The sequence below is a fragment of the Atta cephalotes genome, assembly GCF_000143395.1.
Source record: "Atta cephalotes unplaced genomic scaffold scaffold01849, whole genome shotgun sequence".
NCBI lineage: Eukaryota > Metazoa > Arthropoda > Insecta > Hymenoptera > Formicidae > Atta > Atta cephalotes.
In genome coordinates, this window is record NW_012131913.1 from 1 (window position 1) to 2,580 (window position 2,580).

The 2,580-nt window shown below is 39.5% G+C and overlaps 1 protein-coding gene across 1 annotated transcript; it reads left to right on the plus strand.

Moving 5' to 3' along the window:
* Positions 1-1,174: 1,174 nt before the first annotated feature.
* Positions 1,175-2,305, plus strand: LOC105625474 (actin-5C). Its single transcript, XM_012206802.1, has one exon. The coding sequence runs from the start codon at positions 1,175-1,177 to the stop codon at positions 2,303-2,305; it is 1,131 nt and encodes a 376-aa protein (XP_012062192.1).
* The last annotated feature ends 275 nt before the right edge of the window (positions 2,306-2,580 follow it).

A 2,580-nucleotide genomic window follows, 5' to 3' on the forward strand; every position in this document is an offset into this window, starting at 1 on the left:
TCTCTCTCTCTCTCCTCGACATATGTATTATACAGGATCCCAAAAGTTTTTGCCAATCGTTTTTGTGCAGATAGAGCGTAAATACTAAACCGAATCGAAAAGTCCTCTATCGTTTTGTAATTTTCGCAATAGTTAACAAGATATTATTAAAAATTGCCGAATATTGATCTTCAATAATTTTTTACTCAAATATTATCAACTTTATAGAAAAACTGCAAGAGAAAAATTATTTATTTTCTTCGTAGAATTCTAAGAATTTTTTCAGAATTTTTTATCAACTTTTTAGTACTGCATTTTCTTATTTTTACCAACATGAAAAAATACGGTATTAAAAAATTCTGAAACTCATCTCAGAACTTTATGAGAAGAAAATAAATGATTTTTATTTCTCGTTATTTTTTTTGCAAAGTTTGATGATATTCGAGTAAAAAATTATTGAAAACCAATATTCAGTAATTTTTAGTAATTAATATCTCGTTAATCATTGTGAAAATTGCAAAATAGTGAAGGACTTTTTAATTCAGTTTAGTTCGCTCTATCTACACAAAAGTGATTGGTAAAAACTTTCGGGACATCCTGTATACATGTGTATCGTTCACGTCTTGAATAATGGAATTATTAAATTCTTATGAAGCTTAGTACTTATTGAATTTTTCAACGCCATCTTAAATGAGTTTCGAAAAAGTGTACCGGCTGATAATTATTCATCGATATACTTACGCTTCCATAATATATTTCTTAATATATCTCTTTTTTTAATTATTTTTTTCCAATTCCTTGAAAAAGTCTCGAACACATGATTTTCGCGCGAAACGAGATGAAAAGAATACTGTTCGAAATTTCATGAAATTTAATACTTGTTAATTTCATGACATTACACTAAGTTTAATGTATATTTCTAATTCGAAAAGTATATTTTTGTATGATATGTACACGAAATTTAATGTATTTTTCATAAATTTAACGTTTATTACATTTAAAAGTAACTTAATTTTCAATTAAATCATTCGCTACTTTTAATTTCGTTTATTATTACGAGCTTCATTTATGTGTGTGTACATATGTATGTATAACTTGTTTTGGTATAATGTATACCAAAACAATGTGCGAAAATAGTCTTGTAAGCTAATTGTGATATTAATATTTGTTTTGTAGATAAAGCAAGTAAGCAAAGATGTGCGACGAGGAAGTAGCCGCGCTTGTAGTCGACAATGGATCCGGTATGTGCAAGGCTGGCTTCGCTGGGGATGATGCTCCCCGCGCCGTCTTTCCCTCGATTGTCGGCAGGCCACGCCACCAGGGTGTCATGGTTGGTATGGGACAAAAGGACTCTTACGTCGGTGACGAGGCTCAATCCAAGAGGGGTATCTTGACGCTCAAGTATCCGATCGAACACGGCATCGTTACCAACTGGGACGACATGGAGAAGATTTGGCATCACACATTCTATAATGAACTACGAGTAGCTCCGGAAGAACATCCGGTTCTCCTTACCGAGGCACCTTTGAATCCCAAAGCTAATCGCGAAAAGATGACACAAATTATGTTCGAGACGTTCAACACTCCTGCCATGTACGTGGCGATTCAAGCTGTACTATCGCTCTACGCGTCCGGTCGTACCACCGGTATCGTACTGGATTCGGGCGATGGTGTTTCTCATACTGTACCGATTTACGAAGGATACGCCCTGCCACACGCTATCCTCCGCTTGGATTTAGCAGGCCGCGACTTAACCGACTATCTCATGAAGATTCTCACGGAGAGAGGATATTCCTTCACTACTACTGCCGAACGAGAAATTGTTCGCGACATCAAGGAAAAACTTTGCTACGTCGCGCTCGACTTTGAACAGGAAATGGCCACAGCGGCCTCTTCCTCCAGTTTGGAGAAGAGTTACGAGCTTCCCGATGGTCAGGTCATCACTATAGGTAACGAACGATTCCGTTGCCCCGAGGCTCTCTTCCAACCCTCCTTCCTAGGCATGGAAGCTTGTGGCATTCACGAGACTACGTACAACTCGATCATGAAGTGCGACGTCGATATCCGTAAGGATTTGTATGCCAACACTGTTCTATCTGGCGGTACCACCATGTATCCTGGCATAGCCGACAGAATGCAGAAGGAGATCACTGCCTTAGCTCCGTCTACTATGAAGATTAAGATTATTGCCCCACCCGAGAGGAAATACTCTGTATGGATCGGTGGATCGATTCTCGCATCGCTTTCTACCTTCCAACAGATGTGGATTTCGAAGCAGGAGTACGACGAGTCTGGACCCTCCATCGTCCACAGGAAGTGCTTCTAAACGCATTCTCGATCACATTTACTATCATTCCCCGATCCCTGAGACTTTGAGAAATGAGAGAGAGAGAGAGAGAGAGAGAGAGAGAGAGAGAGAGAGAGAGAGAGAGAGAGAGAGGTAGGTAGGTACGGTACGGTACGGTACGGTACGGTACGGTACGTACGTACGTACGTACGTACGTACGTACGTACGTACGTACGTCGTACGTACGTACGTACGTACGTACGTACGTTACGTACGTTACGTACGTTACGTACGTTACGTACGTTACGTACGTT

Excerpts from the sequence above, each read along its gene's own strand:
- LOC105625474 (XM_012206802.1), top strand. The coding sequence starts at position 1,175 with ATGTGCGACGAGGAAGTAGCCGCGCTTGTAGTCGACAATGGATCCGGT.